This window comes from Drosophila suzukii, chromosome 2L, assembly GCF_043229965.1.
Source record: "Drosophila suzukii chromosome 2L, CBGP_Dsuzu_IsoJpt1.0, whole genome shotgun sequence".
NCBI classification, from domain to species: domain Eukaryota; kingdom Metazoa; phylum Arthropoda; class Insecta; order Diptera; family Drosophilidae; genus Drosophila; species Drosophila suzukii.
In genome coordinates this window covers 26,075,240-26,093,918 of record NC_092080.1, presented here as the reverse complement: position 1 = coordinate 26,093,918, position 18,679 = coordinate 26,075,240, and the positions used below count along the sequence as shown (strand labels likewise).

The following is an 18,679-nucleotide window of genomic DNA, read 5'->3' as shown; positions in this document are numbered from 1 at the left end:
GATGTACCTTACCGGAAAACAAAGGTTTCCTTGAAGGCGTATTTCATCGATTTTATTTTGTAAACTGGTGTTATCAGCTTCTCTATCTGAGCGAAGGCTTATAACCTCTTCTTTCAGCCGCGCATTGTCGTTGGTTTTCTGTTTGACCAGCAGAGAAATAGCCCCAATATCGCTTTTCAGCTCTTGCTTAAGCCCTTCGGCAACCGATTTAGTTGGCAGATCGAGCAGCCTCGATATAGCTGGTGTCAGATCCTTCAAGGATGTTCCTCCTGCAATGTTTTGGGACATATTCTCCAACTTCCTCTTTTGTGATTCCTGCACCGGTGATAAGAAGTTATCCTTTTCATCCGAACTCGACATGACTAACAACACCTTTTATTTAGCCGCCTAGTAGTATGCTCTATTTTAATAAAAGGGTACCTAGCGCCTTCTAGTGGTGGCCGCTACCCGATAGGTTCAAAGTTCACGTGGAGTGTTAGGCAACTCACTGCGGCTACGACCAGCTGATGGTTACCACCTCTAGTCTTGTTTACTATTTCCCACACCGGTTCAACTCATCCGCGCTTTCCTGCCTTTTCCCGGTTATCACAACTTTCTCCGAAAAAATTAGTGAAAACCGAGTTCAGCTTTCTGCAAAACTAATTGCTGATTCTCGAGAGGTACGCTGGTCCACTGCGGATCCTCCGTGTTTTCTGCGGTCAGTGAGCACAGCGTCGACGTTTGGCCGTAAGTTTGTGTTTTTTATGGTGAGGGTGTCTTAAGAAGCGAAACTTTTCTCTCGTCTACACACTTCACTTTCTTCTTCTTGTAATCTTGCTCTTCTATTTTAGGGTTTGTCTCTGTAAGCTCTTCTGATTCGTTTTGGTCAATGTCAGTGTGTTCTGTTGATTCCGGTTCATCACCAGTTTCAACTGTTAGAGAAGTGTTAAGTATAGTCGGTACTGATATATCTAAATTGAACTTTTGTTTAATTTATATTAAGTTAGATCGTAGTCTGATCAAAAAATTTGATACTTGGGACCAATGATCTTGATTTGTGCGGATCAACGCTAAAATCTCGGAAACTATGGGAGCTAGGCTATTGAGATTTGGCGTGCAGATTCCTGAGCTTCTTACGCAGCGCAAGTTTGTTTCAGCAGAGTGCCACGCCCACTCTAACGCCCACAAACCGCCCAAAACTGTGGCTCCTACAGTTTTGATGCTAGAATAAAAATTTTAACTGAAGTGTATTGTTCTCATCAATACCTATCGATTGACACAAAAAAAGTTTGCCACGCCCACTTTAACGCCCACAAACCGATAAAAAATGTTAACTGAAATGTATTGGTCTCGTCAATACATATCGATTGATCCAAAAAAAACTTTGCCACGCCCTCTCTAACGCCCATAACGCTTAAATCTGTCTACCGCCGATAGGTGACGCATTTTAATCTCGCTTTGCTGCTTGCATACTTCCATTTCCCTTCGGTCCCTTTAGCTGAGTAACGGGTATCTGATAGTCGAGGTACTCGACTATAGCATTCTTCCTTGTTTTTTATTAAATTTTGTCCAGATCTATATATTTATATTTCTTTTTTAGACATTTATTATGTAACTTGTACAGTTTATAAAAACAATTTGCGCACATTATAACAACAATTTTTATTAACAGTGTGTGTATTAATTCTAAGTCATTATTGTTTGACTCTACTTTATTAATAACATTAGCAATGGAGTCCACTGACTTAACGTCTACAATTGCCATTTTTGGCGTATATATATTTGAATTATAATTATAACTAATTGTTTCTTCAGAAAATTTACTTATTGCATTACTTTGCATCTACTTTTACAGGTCTTCTACCTATTGTTTTGTATAGCTTTACGGGTTACACTTCTAATCGGGCAAAAAAGGTTCCGCTCAATTTTAAAATAGAATTATTTTAATTACTGCATCGAATGTCTTCCGCGTCAGCTGGTCGTCGCCGGTTTGGCTACACTGACGCTCCTTCGTAGGCGAAAGGGACGGGGAGTCTCTCGATGTCCGTGGCCATTGGTTCAGGCGAGGCCGGTGCCGGTCCTCGCACTGGTCTTTTTCATGCATGTGTATTTGCATGCTGCAGCTTCTAGTGGTCCAGGGCAGTCGTTCGGGCAGACGTCCGGTTTCTTCGGCAAAGTCTTTGGAGATGGTGGTTTATTAGTTACTGTTTTATTTATAACTTTAATATTAGCTGAGTGAGACTGAGCCAAATACCGCATGGCTTTCGTAGCTGGAGGCATTCTTTTAGAAAATCAAGTTCTGTTGTTAATTTTTCTGCTGTTGCCAATAGCCACGTAATATAAGCTATTCTTTTAATGATCTTGTTTTTCTGGTCTCCGCGTTTGCCCATTACTCGCACTCTACTCACTCAGACTTTCGATTTTTTCCTTTGCCAGTTGAATATTGGGAAAAAGACGTCCTCTATAATTGTTTGAATACTTGCTGCTTTATTCCAGCATTGGTGCCATTGGCGGACTGCCCCTCGTACATGTAAGCTGCTGGTCGCAAAGACTTATGAAGTTTTTCCTCATTTTTGGTGGTTGCAGTTGATAATCCTCGAATTTATTTTTGTTGTTGTTGTTTTTGGGTTACATGTGAACACTTGTCACGGTCGCCATGTAGAGAAAAACCTCTTAGATTCGGTTTAATAATCTTTTATTTAAGTTTGGAGCAGCAAAGGTGTCGCTACCAACGTCCAGTTGTTTCTGATCTTACATTTTTCCTTAGGTTCTAAGTAAGCCTATGTCTCGTACATACTAAGCTATCCTGCTCGCGTCGTGGTAAATTTTTGAATCCCGTGGTGGATTTTAATCCAGCTCAGCTTACGCAGGGTCCCACATCTCTCCCTTTATTTTCAGACGCAGTTGAGGGCGGTGGGCTCCGCATCAGTTGGATCAGTTGGAGATGATTCATCAGTCCTTTCCGTGGATTGGCCCTGCTCTGGCTGAACCGCAGCAGCGGATTCGACTTTCTTGAGGTGACCTACGTTCCTGGTATACGACCTTCCATTTACTGTCACCTGTGCTACATTCTCGTCTCTGCTGGTCACCTCGTAAACCGTTGGGTCGAAAGTCGGAGTTAGCTTGTGGGGAAAAATACCAATTTTAATTAGAACCTTGTCGCCTACAGCTAATCTGATATCTCCTGCCCTTCTATTGTAGCTTCATTTCCTATCTTCTTTCCATTTTCTTTCTGGCACATGTTCTATCTCTTTACTCCACAACCTGATCCGAGATGTCCTCAATTCCGAAAATTTTTTCCCGTATTGTCCGATTGTACATCAGCTGGGTGCTATGTGGTGTTACGTTATACATTAAAACGAACTTTAGCAACTCTTTCTTGTTGTTGCTCCTGCTAGCATATGCGATTTAGAGACGTTTAACCAGCGATTTATTCATATTCACTACCTCGCCGTTCGCTTGTGGCAAATATGAAGGAGTTGTAAGTAACTCGATCCCGTTTGTTGTACAAAATTCTTTGAATTCTTCGCTTATGAATTGGCGACCGTTGTCAGCTGTCAGCGGTTGGGAAAACCCTAGCCTTGCGAAAATTTCCTCCATCTCGGTTATTATACCCTTTGATGTGATGCTCCTCGTTATTTTGTACTATCGAATTCTTCCGCTTCTCTGTCCCTTCTTGGCCACTATATTTTTGAACATAGTCGTCGCTTCATTGCACTCTCGCCAGGATGACCCTCGAGTGCTAGCTCTAAGACTTACCTTCTTTCGGGATCACTAGCTTTGTTTCTCTTAGTAGCCTGTTACAGAGCGCCGACACTTCAAATCAGAATGGATAGAAGGGACTCGATGTTGCTAGCTTCCATGAATCCTCCTTTAGGCACGTCATAGAATCTATTATTTCCTCATCTTAAGTACTACTATCGTCTATCTTTGAGATTGAAAGCGAAGCGGCAATTAAATTCGAGACAATATGAAATATGTTTTTCTCCCCCTGCCAATCGAATGAGTTCGACTCCGTTTCCTGCGACAGTCTTGACAATGAATCGGCGATATTTTCTTGTCCTGGCTTATTTTACTACCTTTCAATGCGGTCTGGAGGTCTGGAGGTGGGCTTAAATATTGCATCAAGAGGCTTGTGGTCCGTTACTAAGTCAAATTCTAGACCGATCAAAAAAAATAAAATTTTTCTACCGCCCAGACTAGCACAAGACTTTCCTTCTCTGTTTGGGAGTATCTTTTCTCTACATTTTATAAACTCTTGCTGGCGATCTAGATAATACGGGAAGTTTTATCTTAGTCTAGTTGCACCAAAACAGCCTCTAATGCTACTGGACTTGCGTGCGCAATCAATCTTGTCCGATCTGTTAAGGTAAAATAGGATAGCGAAACGTTCTCTTTTAACTGTTTAAAAGCTAAGTTCTGCACCTCGCCCCGTATAAATTTCTCGTTCAATTGGAGCAATCCGCTAAATGGCTCTGTAGTATCCGCCAAATCAGTTATAAAATTTCCAATATACGGGACTGTTGAACCAATAAGCTTTTTATCTGTCATTGCAAAGTTAAAATACGAAATTTTGCGTTGTTTTATGCTTGTTAACAATTTATTAGCGAAAGAGTACAGCAGACCTGACGAGAGTGCAATTTGCTGCTGCGGCTGAGTGACCCGATATACTCCCCCCGTTGGAAGCCTGGGCTTCAACATCATCCTTAAGAGTAGCAGAGCTTGCTCAGCTGCACAGCTTATTTACTGCTCGCATTGTCACTCTGTTAAGTTAAGTTTAGATTGGTCACATCCGGCTCGACGAAAGAGGATGGCGGACCACCATTCAAAAAATGTGCTGGGTTTAATTCATCCAGATCAGCGGGGTTATCTGAAATCGCGTCTAATGGTCGAGAATTAACAACCTCCGAAATGTGACACACCAGGATCCGCAACTCCTCAAAGTCTAAAGCAGCAGTGCCAACAGCGCGGTAGAAATGATGCTTAGCAATCTTCACAGCCGCTTCCCAAAAACCGCCAGGGTGTGGCGAACTAGGAGGAATGAAGCACAAATCAATAGCCTTCGCTAGGCAAAAGTCCAATGTAGCTCTCTGATGATCATTGCTGAGGAATAGGCGCCTTAGTTCGTGCAGTTCATTGCAAGCGCCAACAAAGTTGGTTGCATTATGGGACCAAATCTGTCGTGCCCTTCATCTAGTGCATATAAATCGTTTGAGGCCATGTAGAAACGACGATAGAGAGATCCTTGATGAACTCCAAACGAATAGCCTTTGTGGCGAAACAAATGAAGACACATACGTAGCATTTACTGAAGGCTTGCTTCGCACCTCTGACTTGTAGAGAAATGGCCCGCAAAAGTCAATGCCAGTGACATCCACTACTAGAGGCTTCATTCGAAAGCATCTAACACATTTGTTTACTTCCTTGTCATGGGTAAATTTATGTATGACCTTTCGATTTGTGTATGACAATTTCATTACCAAACTAATTTTTTTGAATCCTTTTTATAAAATAAAATAAGTACATATTTATATTAAATTAATATTTATTTTTTGTTGATTTATGTTTGTTTCAAATTGTGTTATTTAGGTTTTCCATTAACGTAAAATTATTGTTAATAAGCCTTGTTTTTTTCTTTGTTAACTTATTTGTAGCCTTCGACATCAGCTTACTCAAACATGTGTTCAAGACCTGTGAATCCTTGGCCAACGCTCCTGAAAAAATGTAAGGGCCTACGTTTAAAAAATATGTTTTACTTGTATATTTACCTTTTACAGCTGTATATATCCCTTTTGCGGGATATTTGTTGGCACAAAACACTTCATCATGTCGCTTTCGACTAACGGAACCAGAAAAAAACACCTTAAAAATGTACTTACTTTAAACTAGGATCAATACACAACATGTTAAACTTAACGTAACGCTTACCTGACTTTATCGTGTTTAATAAATATCACTTTTAATAAGAAAATTATTATGGCTCGCTACGCACAATTTAAGCAGACTGCTTATCTTTTAATAACACTAACAGAATGCACCAAGTCTACTTCTCACCCCTTTTCAAGATTTCTTTTATTTCACTGTTGCTATATCCTCTCTAAAGCGAAACATATCCTAGTACTCAGATTGGCTAAGAGTTTCAGTTTAAAAGTTTGTAGTGTGACCGATGTTTTTAAAGTTCACCAGCAAGGCATCTAGCATGGACTTACTGTCAAGCCGCTGGGTGTGTTGCCAAATGGAAGACAAATCAATTTGAGCAATTAAGCACAGAAATTAAAATAAATATAAATGGAATGTTCGACGCATGTTTTTATTTATGTAAATTAGTAGTTTAAAGCTTCCTTCTCGTCCCACGGATGCTTCCTAATTTTTCTTTCACCATCTGTAGTTCAGCTCCGAATCCTAAAGGGCATATTGGACCTTAAGGAAGGGTTTCTTCCGCCTGTAGCAGCAGGAAGTCGGCTTTTCCAGCTGGGCGTTTTTTTTTAATTTTTTATTTCCACGCCGCTTTTCACGAGCACCACCAAATATTAAATTCTTAAGCCTAGTACTCAGATCGACGAAAACCGCGAGCTAGCTATAGAAGTGAGCGAGAGGCAAATTCGCGGCTAACGCTTCTCGTCCGGTCTCTTTTTCAGCGCGGTACTCAGATGAGCTAAGGAAATACCAGAAAAAATACCAGATTTCGCGAGTGAATTTTCGATGAACGCCGTTAGCCGCGGACCAAAGAATAAGAAATTTAATCTTTGGCGGTGTTCGTGCAAAGGCGATGTAGAAACAAAAAATTAAAAATGGAAGGAGAACCCCAAAATCGGATGCAGGAGATCAGTGCAGATGAAATAGGACCCCATATCCAAGATTATGCCCTTTATTGTGGAATTTCACCGACAGAAAGCAATTCCACAAAAGGGGCGAATTCGCAGAACAGTTGAAGTGCTGGATGGGAAGGAACATGCCGAGTGGGACATCGATTTCTACATGGACATCCTGCCGGGCGCTTCCTCGCAAAGAAAGTAAGATCTGGCCAAATGAATTTGGTTGCGTTGTATCCTTTTAGCAGAACCGCCAGTAATACGATCTCCGACGACCTCTCCATTAGGACTTCGGATTCCACCACCACCAGCTACTTGGCAGCTTAAGCGAATCTGGAGGACCCGCTGGCTTCTATAGGGAGGAGGAAAATAGGGCGCCCGCTAAGGAACAGTTGGAGAAGCCATAGCCAGCCACTGCCAACCCCGTTCTCCCACTTCCTCAAGGTCCAATATGCCCATTGGGACTCGGAGCTGGACTACGGTGGCGCGGAAAAGAATGCGAAGCATCCGTGGGACGAGAAGGAAGCTTTAAACTACTAATTTACATAAATAAAAACATTCGTTGAACATTCCATTTATTTTGATTCTAATTTCTTTGTATACCAGCAGACTTCTCCTTTTTAAATTTCTCCAATTGATTTGTTTTCCGTTTGGCAACAAACCCAACTGCTTGACAGTAAGACCATGCTACATGCATTGCGGGTGAACTTTGAAAACTTCGGTCACACTACAAAGAATAAGATTTTTCGACTAGTGAACCTCTCAGCCGATCTGAGTAATAGGCTTTATTATTTGCCCCGCGGCTAACGGCGTTCATCGAAATTCACTCGCAAAGTCTGGTATTTTTTCTGGTATTTCCTTAGCTCATCTGAGTACCGCGCTGAAAAACAGACCCGACGAAAAGCGTATTTGCCCCTCGCTTACTCCTATGGTCAGCTCGCGGTTTTCTTCGATGTGAGTACTAGGCTTTATACATGGCTTTTATACATGTCTACGATTGCTATGCGCAAAGGTGCAGTTGCGGTGGTAGCCGATTTTATTTATTTTCTGATAGTTTTATATTTAAATTATTTTCTATTTTCGTCGTTATTATGTGTCATGAGCGTTCAGCAAAACCAACTTGATCACTGATAACTGATCCATCAGTAATCAGTTATAATGTTGTTCTGCTAAACACGGCCATTTCCCCCTCAAAAAATCCCGAAACGACAAGTGCAAAAAACACCCAAGCTCGTAAAATATACTGATCAAAACACTGGAATACTGAATCGACTTGAGTGTGTGGTCCCTACACCGCGAGTTTTAGCGACTTTTTCCCGTCTCTTTCTACAAGTATATATTTTATGGAGGAAAAAGTAGCTGAAAAGGAATTTGGTCGCTGAAGCGCAAACCCCATGTGTGTGAACAGGCCTTTGGTGATGGTACTACCAAAACACGAAAATGACATAAAAATGTATAGAACACAAAATTAATACAACAAAATCTGAAGGAAATGTACTGTCATAATAAACATATTGAACAGAGTACTTCATATTTTTATAAGACAAAAAAATAAAACTAAAAATTATATATATAAAAGTAGCAAAAAACCAAAAATTGTGCGGTTTTTACCGATATTTTCCGAAATCCCGCTATTTGCGTCAACTTTGACTATTTTTCCTGTAATCAGGATCCAAAAAAACGTGAATATGAAAAATATTAACGAAATTGGAGGTTGGAGCTAATCGAAAATTTACCCCGAGTTTTATTGTTTTGTCCTAATTTATACATAAATACTACTTAAGACGCCGATGTATTACTTGTATTGTATTTTACAAAATAGGGAAAAACAAGTTTTTATACTCGATTACATTTTTACTGCGCTCTAATGAATGAAAAAATTTTTATTTTTAGATTATATTTTCCTCATTGACCTATTGTATTGTATTGAGGTATATTAAAAAATACCAGAACTGCCTATTGGATCTTACTCATAAATTTCCCATTAGAGCTGACACATGTCTGCCTTGCTCGAAGTCTCCGAAAATTGTATAGTCTGAGAAAAATTATTCTAATGAATGAGCCGAACAATGTCGTAGAATAATCGCAAAAGCAAAGTAATACATTGAGGAAATAAGTTCTACACCTATAACAACCCCCGACGGCTGCATCGTTTGAAAAGTGCAGTAGCTTTCAGATTCATTAATTGTTACAGTTGTTGCAAATATTTAAGCAATAGCATGAAGCATATATATATGTCAACTCCAAGATAGACTGCGGACATCACACGAAAAAAAACTATGCGTGTTCCCTTTTTGCGAACCTCTCGCACTCACACTTACACAGACGAGCTCTCTCCGCTCTTAAAATCGCCTATTTGTTGCTGGCCGCTGTGCATGTTTTGCTAATATTAATATATGTATAGTGCCAGCTAAGAATCAGTAGTCGCCGCGGCATCGACGTGTCAGTTTGAAGCAAAATATATTAATCGCACCAATCTAGTCGCAAAGTAGCTCCAAGAAAAACTAACGAGCAAAAACAAAAATACAATGGCGGAAAAAGTAAATGTGTGCATTGTGGGCTCCGGCAACTGGTGAGTGCATTTAATTAGCTGTCAGCAGATGCACTTACATAGTAACCTCCACTAACATTTTCACTCCCACCTACATCTTAACCTTGTGCCCGCAGGGGTTCGGCCATAGCGAAAATCGTGGGTGCCAACGCCGCCGCTCTACCGGAATTCGAAGAACGGGTGACCATGTTCGTCTACGAGGAGATGATTGAGGGCAAAAAGCTGACGGAGATTATTAACGAGACGCACGAGAACGTCAAGTACCTGAAAGGACACAAGCTGCCACCGAATGTGGTGAGTGCTTTACAATTTGGGGCCAAAGTTGATTATTAAGCTTATGTAACTGCTGCGTATTGTTAACACCACTTGCTTACATAAAGGCTATATGCCTTGATCTTGGCCGTGCAGCGAGAATTATCTAATCAGTCAAATACGCGTCTATTTTTACATCCGCTCCCGCTCTCTAACGCTGCGCTCTTGCTGCACTTCTCAGGGCCAGCCGAGCAGCAACATCACCTCTGGCTCCACCTTGACTCTCTTCTCCACCCTCTCTTGAAAGAGAGCCATACAAGTGACTTTGACGTAGGTCAAGGCCAGTAGGTTTGCAGAGCTGCCACACTTGCCACAATATGTTCTATTAGCTGAGAAGCAGTCGTCAGCGTTCCTACACATGTACTTGCTGCCCAAATAATTCGAATTGTTCTGTTTGGCAATTACAGATAAGCCCAAATGGTTTGGGAGATAAAGTCCATCTATACAAAGTCTGATGTGAGGGTCAGTAACTCATTTCCAACCACATTCTTTGTTTGCCCTATAAACAACCTTATATTTCGCTTTGCTTAGGTAAAAACCTATGGGTACATAGACCTACAATCGTACATTAGAGCCGTGTGTTGGCGGCATGGTTTATCAACGGGAACAACAAAATCAAGAAGAAATTTGGGTGAGACTTTTATGCCGCGGCGTTTGTTTGTCACTATAATTCACACAGATGGATGTGTATATTTAAATATTTTGGCAACAACATTTTACATAAGAACTTTTGTAGGTTGAATGTGCGATTATCGTGACCCCTTACCTCGTTAAGAGGTGTTTTTGTTTGGTATCAGAAGTTTTTCTTTTAAAGATCAATTATAAAATGGGAGTTCTATTCGATTTTGCTGTAATAGCTATTGTAATAGCATTTATTAAAATCAATTAGGGTATTCAATTGCGTTGCAATCGTTTGAAAAGTGTAAAAGTGTAAGCAGTTCCAACAACAATTTCCATACAAAATAGTTTTCAAGGCCTACAACACCCCAGCCTATGTATACAAATCTGTTGTACTTGTGTAGAAATAGGGGGTTAATAATGGGTAAGAATTTTATCTAAAATACTAAAAATATACTGAAAAGTGGGGTTTTAATGACAGAAATTATCATAGCCTTCTTTTCACAAAAATTTAAAAGTTGGCGTTATTTTGTACGTCAATTTCCTGCAACGATATTTTAAAATAGAGGGCGTTCACAATTCTCGTCTGGCAAACTTACAAAGTTTACACTTCTGCAACGCAATTGAATACCCTAAATATAAATATTTCCGTTGGCAAGGCAACGTCCACTTGGGTATTAAATCCCGTTCATTATTATAGAAACATTTTTCTGAGAACATAAATAAAGTATGTGTAGTTAGACATCAGAAATTTAACCTACCAAATTTTCCGGACTTTTAATAATTAATGTACAAGTTTTAGCCAATGACAAGCTTATGAATGTTTTTTATTTACTTGAAAAATATTTCATTAAAATGTTGTCTTCGGCATTCCAAAAAGCATGAAAGATTTTTCATACTGAACTGAATCGAGTTTTTCTTTTTATCGCTCAATAACTTCCAAACGGATATTTTTGTCCAAAAATGCTAAGAATCAAAAAATAGGGAATCTCCAGGGCTAAATAGTTTGAAATGTAAAAATAAATCGTTTTAAAGAACTTGGAGAAAATTGGCAATATAAATCTATTGCATTTAGAGAATTTAAACAAAGGAGCGTGCGAGCAAATTGAATTACATTTTCAGCAACATATAGCACTTATCTGTAGCGTTAATTAAAAAATATAGGCCTTTGAAATCTAGCTATTTTATTTATTTCCCGTATAACCAGCTGGTTTTTCCAAAAGTCGTAGAACAACAGTTTTCTATATCGAGCTTCTTATTACACCCATAAAAATCAAAAGACACAAAAAACCAAAAAGGCATTAATACTAACCCACAAAGCGACAAACATTTTTAATTTGAACACTCCCCAAAAACTTGATTTTAGAATAACTTTTGAAAGGAGCACTAGATTTTAAGAAATGAGGCTTGACGCGTGTTTTCAGTAAGAATAAAACTTGGCTAAGAACCTAGGGCATTTATCCCCACCGGCCACAACAGCTTCAACTTTCTAAACATTCCATTTACACTTTTACCACTTTTTCTCCCAATCCAACTGAAATTATCAAAGAATTTGTAAGTTTTTAGTTTTTGCTATAATTTCGATTGGTGTATCACCTGTTATGATGTGACCATCACTGTAGACTTTCAATTCTGCGGCTATATATAGTAGTCGCCTTCGCACAGTTTCCTGGTGCGTGTTCGTCACGACGTGGACTGCCGTGCACTGTTATGAAACATTTTTTACTTAGCACAACAGAATTTTTAAGGTTAACATTTTGAAATTTCACTACATGTCATTTAAATTTTTTTAAAGTAAGATCTTGTGTATAACCATTATCAACAACAAAAGGTTGACAAGCCAGTATGTCGATATGGAGAACATGTTAGTTAATATACATTGCATATATGTACGTACTCAGCCAATAAATCAAGTGAGCCTTTCGATTTAAAAAGTCTAGACTGCTGCGAACGAGCCTTCACAAGTTGACTTGGAACACGTGTTGGACAAATGATATCCTCGATCCGTCTGCAGTTCCCTTCACTTAACCTTCAGCGTGCTAATCGGAATTTTTTTTGATGTTTTTTTGCTGTTATCACAGCTATTATAAAACTTTACTTTTTGCCCCACTCTACAGGTTGCTGTGCCCGACCTGGTTGAGGCCGCCAAGAACGCCGACATTTTAATCTTCGTTGTGCCCCACCAGTTTATTCCCAACTTTTGCAAACAGCTGCTGGGTAAGATCAAGCCGAACGCCATCGCTATCTCTTTGATTAAGGGCTTCGACAAGGCTGAGGGCGGTGGCATCGATCTGATTTCGCATATAATCACGCGGCACCTAAAGGTAAGTTGTCGTCGAAAAGATAAAACTGCCAGAAAAATCAATCCTTTTGAAATTTATTCACCGCAGATCCCATGCGCCGTGTTGATGGGTGCTAACCTGGCCAATGAGGTGGCTGAGGGAAACTTCTGCGAAACGACCATCGGTTGCACGGACAAAAAGTATGGCAAGGTGCTGCGCGATCTCTTCCAGGCGAATCACTTCCGCGTTGTGGTCGTCGACGACGCTGACGCTGTAGAAGTTTGTGGAGCCCTTAAGAACATTGTGGCCTGCGGCGCGGGTTTTGTTGACGGCCTGAAGCTTGGCGATAACACCAAGGCCGCTGTGATTCGACTGGGCCTTATGGAGATGATTCGCTTCGTAGACGTCTTTTACCCCGGAAGCAAGTTGTCCACCTTCTTCGAGAGCTGTGGTGTAGCAGATCTGATCACAACGTGTTACGGTTAGTGCTAAGCTGCGGAAGGATAGGTAGTCAAGCTCTAAATGTATGGTTTTGGAGTACAGTTATATTTAGTAGTTCATAAGTTCATCGTTTTCGAGTGCCAGCTATCATTTCTCGGGCAGATAAAGACTACCTACAAAGGAAATTTGGTTTTCTCGAGCGTCAATGTGACTGCTAGCTTTGACAGGGAACTATACTTCCTGCTAAGTATTTTTCGGCTCGGTTAAATGACAGCTTACCGATACTTGTTACTTGTAGAGTCTTAGGGTATACTAGATTCGTCGGAAAGTATGTAGCGGGTAGTAAAAGGCGTTTTCGACCTTATAAAGCATAAGTATATATTCTTGATAAGGATCACTAGCGGAGTAGATCGCGAAAGTTAATAAAAGTAATTGCAATTTTTGTTATGATTAGCTTTATCTATCTTCATTCTAAAAATTGTCCAAATCGGAACATCCATTAAAAAGTTATAAGCAAATAAAGAACACGACGCTAGGTGACGCTGTTTTGGGGTTTGCTAACTGTGTTTTCTACAAAGTTTCTCACAACCGAAGATGGATATAATTTTGGTTCTAATTTTTTTTTTAAGTGAATTGAAGAATTTTAGAGTTTAACGAGGGACAGGTTTTTATACCCGTTACTCGTAGAGTAAAAGGGTATACTAGATTCGTCGGAAAGTATGTAACAGGCAGAAGGAAGCGTTTCCGACCCCATAAAGTATATATATTCTTGATCAGGATCACTAGCCGAGTCGATCTAGCCATGTCCGTCTGTCCGTCTGTCTGTCCGGATGAACGCTGAGATCTCGGAAACTATGGGAGCTACGCTATTGAGATTTGGCGTGCAGATTCCTGAGCTTCTTACGCAGCGCAAGTTTGTTTCAGTAGAGTGCCACGCCCACAAACCGCCCAAAACTGTGGCTCCTACAGTTTTGATGCTAGAATAAAAATTTTAACTGAAATGTAATGTTCTCATCAATACCTATCGATTGACCCACGCCCACCCTAACGCCCATAAACCGCCCACAAACTTCAAAAAATCGTAAATATGAACGTGGATATCTCGGAAACTATCAAAGGTAGAGAATTGGGATTTCAGATTTAGATTCCGTAGCGCAAGTTTTACGCGAATATGCCACGCCCACTCTAACGCCCACAAACCTCGAAAACCTGTGACGCCCACAATTTTTATGCTAGATAAAATATTTTAACTGAAATGTATTGTTCTCATCAATACCTATCGATTGGTCCAAAAAAAGTTTGCCACGCCTACTTTACCGCCCACAAACCGCGAAAACCTGTGACGCCCACAATTTTTATGCTAGATAGAAAATTTTAACAGAAATGTATTGGTCTCGTCAATACCTATCGACTGTTCCGAAAAAAAAATTTGCCACGCCCACTCTAACGCCCATAACGCTTAAATCTGTATACCGCCGGTAGGTGGCGCATTTTAATCTCGCTTTGCTACTTGCATATCTCTATTTAGCTGAGTAACGGGAATCTGATAGTCGAGGCACTCGACCATAGCGTTCTTCCTTGTTTTTTTTGGAAAAGTGTAAAAGCAATTCTTAATTTTCAATATCTATCTTCATGCCAAAAATTGTAAAAATCGGACCATCCACCGAAAAGTTATAAGCAAATAACAAATGGCGGGATGTGCAATTGTGAACAGTCGCTTTGCTGCATATCTCCATCTCTCTCAAACTCTCCTTAGCTGAGTAACGGGTATTTGACAGTCGATGGCATTCCGACCCCATAGAGTATATATATTTTTGATCAGTATCACTAGCCGAGTCGATCTAGCCATGTCCGTCTGTCCGTATGAACGCTGAGATCTCAAACTATAAGAGCTAGAAAGTTGGGATTTGGCATGTAGATTCTTGGGATTCAGCAGGGTCCTTTGTTTTAGCAGGGTGCCAGAGATTTTGTTCTTATTATCAGTACCCATCTACTTGTCAAAAATTATTGATATCGGACTATTCATTAAAAAGTTATAACCAAACAAAAATAAATAATTAGCAAACTGAGTAGAGTGAGAGAGGAATGCAGGTATATTCATACAGAATTACGAAATTAACTAGCACTACCTAGGTTTCACCTTATGTGGCGTGTTAGTGAAATCTCATATACAGCCGATATTAGTGAACGAGAGGTGGCGGTTTTTTGTTAGTTGAGTAACGGGTTTCTTATAGTCGACGCCGTCGGCAATAGCGTTTTGTCTTGTTTAACATTAAAATCGCAGGTAACTACCTTTGTTTCTTTTTTACTCCAATTCTTCAAAAAAGATTATAATATAAATATTTATAAAAAAAAGTACTGTAAAAGCCGATTTAAGGTTTCACAAGCCCTAAATAAGTATTACTGTATTTTTAAAGCGCCAAACTTGATATTCGCGTGAGTAATGACTTTAAACTACCCAAATAAGTTGTTGGGAACTTGTTGGAGAGCTAAATGTGTACAATGTACACTGTATATTTTTAGATAAATGTGTCCTAAAACACCTAAACAATACCTTTATTTACTTTAACGGGAATAAAATAGTCCATTCACTTGTTGGTTTAAAAGATACTTCCATAGACTTAAAAAAATTAGAACCAAAATTATATATATATATTTTTTTTTAGAAAATTTGAAGAAAGCGTACGCTATCAGAGCATTCTGTTTTTTTTCTATCAGTGTAGATTCCCAACTATACTGTGCAATTTGCTTATCCTTTTACTATTTTTTAGGACAATGCCTGAGAACCATCTACCAAGGTTAAAGAAATACACCAACAAATTCTATAGAACCAATTTTATTCTAAACAATTATTTAATAAATACTTTATTATCTCACAGGTGGGCGAAATCGTCGGGTGTCTGAGGCCTTTGTGACTTCCGGGAAAACTATTGAGGAGCTGGAGAAGGAAATGTTGAACGGTCAAAAGCTGCAGGGCCCACCCACTGCCGAAGAGGTGAACTACATGCTGAAGAACAAGGGTCTAGAGGACAAGTGCGTCTAATATTATTATTAAATGGTATTCTTAGATCTGTAACAAATCTTCCTCGATTACAGATTCCCTTTGTTCACGGCTATTCACAAAATATGCACAAATCAGCTTAAGCCTAATGATTTAATTGATTGCATACGCAATCACCCTGAGCATATGTAAGTGTTTCGTTTGCGTTCGTTATGGCTTGATTGCGCCTTTTTATTTCGATATCCTGTTATCTTGCCTTCCCGGAATTCCTGTGAATATTAGCCCCTTCCTTGTTACCGTAAACTTTGATTTAATATTGTTTCCTTTAGTGGCTTTATTGTATGTTTCGCTGTTTTCCCTTAAATTACATATATGCATCTTCTGTTTCAATTAGTTTTTGCTTGTTTACCTAATATTACTCAATTAACTAAACTAAGTTTAACAATAATAAAAAATAAATAATAACTCGAAACTAATAAAAACTAAATAATAACCTCGAAACGAAATTTAAAATTTTTAATCGGAAAATATTTAAACATTCATTCCCAATTCCGATTCACATCCTTCGTTTTCAGAGAAATATTCAGACATCTATTTTGCATACCACGTAGTCATTGCTAATTGATAAAAATTATTTTCCATTACAAATTAGTTTATGCACTTCTTTCTTTAATTGTTTTTCATAGGGATACGTCCATCATGCCGTCGCCAAAACTTTAAACTGTGTTGCATCCAAACAAGATCAGTCAAACGTATATTGTATATACTATATATATCCACATAGATCAAATCAACACAAGTCATCATCACCAATGCATATTAACTGGCAACAAAAGATAAAACCATATATATGCATAAAGTCAGAAAAGTCGTTCCACTTTAACAACATTTATAAATTCCTTTCTATTCGCAAGGGTTTTTTTCAATGTGCAAAGTATTTAAGTGTTTGAAAAACAAAGAACCAAAACCCCAAGTGTCATATTTGTTGAACCAAATTCAAATTGTTAAAATAAATATAAGTAAGGATTATTAAATCATTTTTCACAAATAAAATTGGCATCTTCAAATCGTCAAAAAGAAGTACGTACAGAAACCCCGAACATTAGCTTACAAAATAATATCCATGAAACATTCCCAAGTGATTAATGGCAAATTCTGTTAGGGTTTGACCCCCGGATCACGAAAATGCCACTGCAATTTTTTGAGTTTGCTTGTAAAAGATTTTTTTAATGTTCAAAAGGAAAAATTATGGCTTCGAATTTTTTCTTTAATCTGTATTGTTTCCACCCAATTTAGACAGTTTTTGAAATATATGATTGGATAAGTAATGCCTGCAAAGGAGCTCGACAAAGACGAAAAATGTGAATTTTGGACGACTGTAAGTCGGCTGTACATATCGACAGCCGATCAGATGCACAGCAATGACCATTTAGAAAAAATGATGTTAGTGGTAAGGCCAACATAAAATACAAGTCTTTAGTAAAACAAGAAAATATTATTCTGTCACCGCATCATTTAGGGATTTATGAAAAAATTCAGAACTTTCATACCTCAGGGGTCCAGCACTAACAGAATTTGCCATCAGTCGCTGGGACGCCTTTTGGCTGTAAACTACTGGAATTAATACATTTTGTGATTTTCAGTTAATCAAGCACGGTTATGTGTTTAAAACAAAATTAAATTTAAAACTATTAATGATAAAACCTTTTATTTTAAAAGATTAATTTTTTATTTCACAGGCAAAATTTGTAAATCCCACTAAGATGTCGAGAACGTTTTTAACATGTGTGTCTACCACATAGAGAAAATGTATATTTTCAACACAGCTTCATCTCAATGAATCTAAGGAGTCCTTTATAATTAACACAAACCAGTTAACTTAAGGGACTGTGTATAGGTTGTTGCATCGCTAGCTTATTTTTTATTCAAATCATTGCATGTCTAACAAACTGCTTTAATTTAACAAATTTGGTTTTTCAACCTTAAATAGCCAAGAAGCAAACGAATGTACCTAAAAATAAATTTTTATTTTGTGGCCAGGGAATTCTATCAAGTGGAGAGAATCTTAATCTTATTCTAATTGGACAGCGTTATCTACGGAATTAAATACTACATTAAATTAAAGCTGACTAGTCATATCGGTCGTTTATTTCTATTTGTATTTTTATGGACTGTTTGGCGTAAAATAAACTTAACATTAATGTTTTAAAATCTATCAGTATAAAAACAAGGGAAAACGCGTTTGAGAAGGCGAGACCCTTACAGAATCAAACTTGCGTTGCAAAAGATTATCCAGAATCGCCATGCTTATTACGAACTTTCCAGCTTGTATAGTTCCGAGATATCAGCGTGCATACGGACGATTTTGTGAAGCACGGCAACCTTTTGTTTAATAATAATATTCATATACAGGGGTGTCACGAAATCAAATCCAACCATTATTGTCCTTAAAAGAAAATCTTGGTGTCACAGAGAACTGTTAAAAAATAAGTATGCAATATACGAGGGTGGTCCGATAAGTACTTAGCCTCCAAAAAAAAAACGAAAATTTTGGAAAAGTGGTGATTTTTTTCTCAACAAGATCAACATAATCAACATGATGGAAGAGCACTTTTTTCTTCGCCAAGTGGGGCCGTATTTTCTGCGATTCGGCGATGAGTCGGCCCAATAATTCGGCATAATA

At 38.7% G+C, this 18,679-nt stretch overlaps 1 protein-coding gene and 1 long non-coding RNA gene across 3 annotated transcripts; both read left to right on the top strand.

Moving 5' to 3' along the window:
• The first annotated feature begins 523 nt into the window (after positions 1-523).
• LOC136117258 (uncharacterized) lies at positions 524-6,139 on the top strand. Its single transcript, XR_010654696.2, has 3 exons — positions 524-726; positions 5,634-5,703; positions 5,757-6,139. It is a non-coding gene; the product is annotated as an uncharacterized lncRNA (long non-coding RNA).
• A 2,722-nt stretch (positions 6,140-8,861) lies between these two features.
• Positions 8,862-18,132, top strand: Gpdh1 (Glycerol-3-phosphate dehydrogenase 1). 2 transcript variants are annotated; one of them, XR_010654692.2, is made up of 8 exons: positions 8,862-9,363; positions 9,459-9,636; positions 12,390-12,596; positions 12,663-13,035; positions 15,875-16,028; positions 16,092-16,184; positions 16,683-17,076; positions 17,736-18,132. XR_010654692.2 is itself a non-coding variant. In XM_017083167.4 (7 exons), the coding sequence occupies exons 1-7, from the start codon at positions 9,320-9,322 to the stop codon at positions 17,746-17,748; spliced, it is 1,062 nt and encodes a 353-aa protein (XP_016938656.1). In that variant the 5' UTR covers positions 8,870-9,319; the 3' UTR covers positions 17,749-18,132. The 2 variants fall into 2 exon arrangements, 1 of the variants encoding a protein (XP_016938656.1); XM_017083167.4 differs by lacking the exon at positions 16,683-17,076 and having other exon boundaries at positions 8,870-9,363.
• Positions 18,133-18,679: the final 547 nt, after the last annotated feature.